Consider the following 3,825-nt stretch of genomic DNA (forward strand, 5'->3'; position numbering starts at 1 on the left):
AGGTACATGTCTAACTCCCAATCCTGTGCTATCCTACTGCTCCTGGTCAATGAACAAGTGGAAAAGGAGTCCTACTGGAACCCCAGGCCAATGCGGGGGCCCCTGCTGCCCTTTTCAGAGCTCTCATGACAACTGCCTTTTTGCCTATTTCTCACATGCGTTTTTGGCTTTGGGAACCCACCTACCAAGAATGGCATTGTCCCCTCACCCGCCATCCACACCGTACCCTCTCCCACATCATATTTTGACCCCCAAATCCTCTTCTTACTTAAACTACATCCTAATCCTGCCTCACATCTTGGGTACTGTGCTTTTACTGAGGCTTTTCTCAGTGTCCCACGGTGTAGACTATTCCGTAGTGGAGACTCAGATTCTTGTTCCTCTACTCTCCCTAACTATCCTGAAATAATATTCAGGCTATACCCATTCGATTCCAAAGATATGATTACTGTGTATTTAATTCATCTCATGTGTTGCATAGAAGAAAGGTCATGACACTGAAGGTTAAAAAATATCAAAGCAGGGCAGCCCGGGTGGCTCAGAGGTTTAGCGCTGCCTTCCACCCAGGGTGTGATCCTGGAGACCTGGGATCGAGTCCCATGTCGGGCTCCCTGCATGGAGCCTGCTTCTCCCTCTGTCTGTATCTCTGCCTCTGTGTGTGTGTGTGTGTGTGTGTGTGTGTGTCTCATGAATAAATAAATAAAATATTTTTAAAAATCTGAATGCAAACCCCAGTTCTGCCCCTTCCCAGTAGCTTACCGTGGGAAGATTCCAGAACCCCCATGAGGGTACTAATTAGAATACTTGAGAGCAAGCAACAGAAATCCACTCTTGTGTACATAAACAAAAGAGAATTAACTGAAAGGACACAAATAGTTTGCATGATCAAATAGTCAAACAACCTGCCTTAGGAGGGATGGGAAGCAAGACCCCTCTGGGTATATCAGTAGCAGTGACTTACAGACTATCTCTCCAAGCTTGGCCAGTAACGCCCTATTTCTGTTTTGTGGTGGCCACCTGGATTCCAATTTCCATGGGGTTCCTTGCTTCGGGTCATATGCCCATGTTCCTTGATGTTTGTAGGACTGACATCACACCAAAATCAAGTGTCCTGAGAAAGGAACTTTTTCCCCAAGGAAAAGCAGAACATTACTACCAGTATAAAAAGGAAGGGAAGCATGAGCGACCTTTGTCCTCTACTCTGAGACTCAGATGCCACGTATAAAAGGTTACTGAGTTCCCAAAGAAAAACTTTTAAGAAAAAAGAAAACTTCCCAGGAAAAACACACACCTTTACAAGTAATGTGTAGAATATAGATTTCTCAAACAGTAAGTAGTTGGTCCACAGAGGTCCATCCAATAATTGAAGATACAGATTTTCAAAGCCTATGGGTATGAGAGGACCCCAGGAGCATCCCCAAATCCATCCCATGGTCCAGTCTGGCAGAAGGAACAGGGAAGGTTGCACTGCACAAATGAGTCACCTGTGAAGACTGGAAGTACAGCAGGCAGAGGAAAAAGAACAAGAGACAACGGGTTTGCAGCCCTTGATCAAAGTCAGCTCTAAGATAAATCACTACAGAGAACACTTGTTACACAAAGGGCTTATTGTACAGCTTTCTTATCTTATTCTTACCCTAAAGGAACAACACCAAAAGCTGAATGGCTGTATTCGTAGGCAGGGAAGGCAGCATACTGAGAAGGCTTTGTGAGACAAGGCACCTGAATTCAAGCTGCCAACCAGCCCACCCCCGGCACTGGTCTTTGGTAAATAGTTCTCCCAGGTGGACTGGCCCTCATTCAGTGGTGAGTGATCATCAGAAACAAACCAGCATGAGATGGATACTTAGATAACCAGAGGAGGAAGAAAAAAGAGAAGGAGCAGGAGGAGAGAAGCAGCAGCTGATCAAATAGAAATACAGATGAAGAACAAATTTCCAAATATAATTATCACATTAAATGGGAGAATTTCAGAAAAGTACTTTTCCATTGGCATCAACTAAATAAATATAAGCTCTTGAAAGAAGAGTTGAAGAAAGAGGTGAAAGAGAGTAAGACATTAAAGGAGTGTATATTCCTGATGATAGTAGGAACAGTTCAGAAGAGAAGTTGAAGGAAACAAAACCATCAGAGAAATTAAATCCACGTTCAAAATAGCAAAAGCCTAGAATAGACACCAACTGAAAAACACAGACGCGGAGGACAGACTTGAAACAAAAACATGCAAGTCCTAAGTATTAACAAATCATGAGTTGAAAGCAATTAGAAAGTAAATTACTGGTATGTCAGTAGAAGATGGACTAAATAAAGACGCTGGATTCTAGAACTGGTGTTAGAGGAAAATGAGAGCAGAACAATTAGAAGAAAAAATATTCAAAATACCTAAGAAGAAATTTTCCTGAAGTAAAAGAAATCTAGAATCCATACAGATTAAAATGGCCTATTGCAGCTGAAAAAAAAATTATACAGAGCAATCTACTCTAAGATATATCCCAATGCAGTTATCAGATTTCAAGAATAAAGAAAAAATGTAATAAACTCTAGCATCCCTTACCTCCCCCCAAGAAAATTAGCCTATGTAGGAAAAGCAGTGGGTCCTCACTATCCAGTGTTAGAAAGTGGTGAGTGACCCAATTTTCTTTCAAGTGGAAAAACAACAGATTTTTTTCAAATATGCCAGAGATTATGGCATAAGCATTTATGCATCCTTCTTTGTAAACTAGATATAATTATGTGGTGACTCCAAAAATGATATAGAAGAGTCAAAGTATTAAATGGCCAAAAAATATAGAAGTAGAGATCTCAATCATAATTTCTATTAAAGAGACAAAATACCAGGGCATCTGGGTGGCCTATTCGATTTAGCTTCTGACTCTTGATTTCAGCTCAGTTCATCATCTCAGAACTGTGAGATGGAGCCCCGTGTCAGGCTCTGCACTGGGCATGGAGCCTGCTTAAGACTCTCTCTCTCTCCCTCTGCCTCTCCCCTTGCTTGTTCTCTCTCTCTCTCTCCCTCTCTCAAAAGCTCTCCTTCCCGCCGCCATCCTGGTTGCGTGTGGTTGACTGTGATCGCCATGTCTTCTCACAAGACTTTCAGAATCAAGCGATTCCTGGCCAGGAAACAAAAGCAGAATCGTCCTATTCCCCAGTGGATTCAGATGAAAACTGGTAATAAAATCAGGTACAATTCCAAGAGGAGACACTGGAGAAGAACCAAACTGGGTCTGTGAGGAAGCATCGCACATGATGAAATAGCAAACATAATTGGCACACATATTTAAGCCACATGGAGATCACATATTCCTATCTTATCAATATGGAAACATCCTTCCTACCTGGCCAATAGACATGTCTTATCAAGAGAATGATTTTCTCTGTTACTATGCCTCTATACCAGTAGGTTGGTTCAGTAATAAATGTGAGACCTTTCAGCTGAAAAAAAAAAAAAAAAAAAAAGAAGGACAAAATACCTAGAAATAAACAGAAATGTGCTAGACACACAAAGGAAACCTGTAAGAAGAAATCTTTGTTGAAAAGGAAAAGAAGCTTGAAGTAAATGTCATATTTTCTATAGGAATGTTTAATATTTTAAGGAAATAATAATGCTTCCTAAAATAACACATAACTACAATTTAATCCCAATCAAAATACTAACAGGAGGGCTTCTTATGAAACCTATAAACTGATATTTTCATAAAGAAAAAACTTAGCATGAGGAAATAGCCAGAAAACTCAATAAAAAGCATAGTAAATTTGGGAGGATGGCCCTAAAGCTGTAACCTGGAAAATCTGACGCTGCCACAAGTGTAGATAAATAGATCAATG

At 40.8% G+C, this 3,825-nt stretch overlaps 1 protein-coding gene across 1 annotated transcript; it reads left to right on the forward strand.

Annotated features, from left to right (window-relative positions):
• Positions 1-3,008: 3,008 nt before the first annotated feature.
• Positions 3,009-3,431, forward strand: LOC144305563 (large ribosomal subunit protein eL39-like). The gene has a single exon (XM_077884512.1). It carries the CDS (start codon positions 3,075-3,077, stop codon positions 3,228-3,230), a length of 156 nt encoding a protein of 51 aa, XP_077740638.1. The 5' UTR covers positions 3,009-3,074; the 3' UTR covers positions 3,231-3,431.
• The last annotated feature ends 394 nt before the right edge of the window (positions 3,432-3,825 follow it).

This window comes from Canis aureus, chromosome 3 (genome assembly GCF_053574225.1).
Source record: "Canis aureus isolate CA01 chromosome 3, VMU_Caureus_v.1.0, whole genome shotgun sequence".
NCBI classification, from domain to species: domain Eukaryota; kingdom Metazoa; phylum Chordata; class Mammalia; order Carnivora; family Canidae; genus Canis; species Canis aureus.

Bases quoted from the DNA above. Each gene is read 5' to 3' on its own strand.
- LOC144305563 (XM_077884512.1), top strand. From the start codon at position 3,075: ATGTCTTCTCACAAGACTTTCAGAATCAAGCGATTCCTGGCCAGGAAA.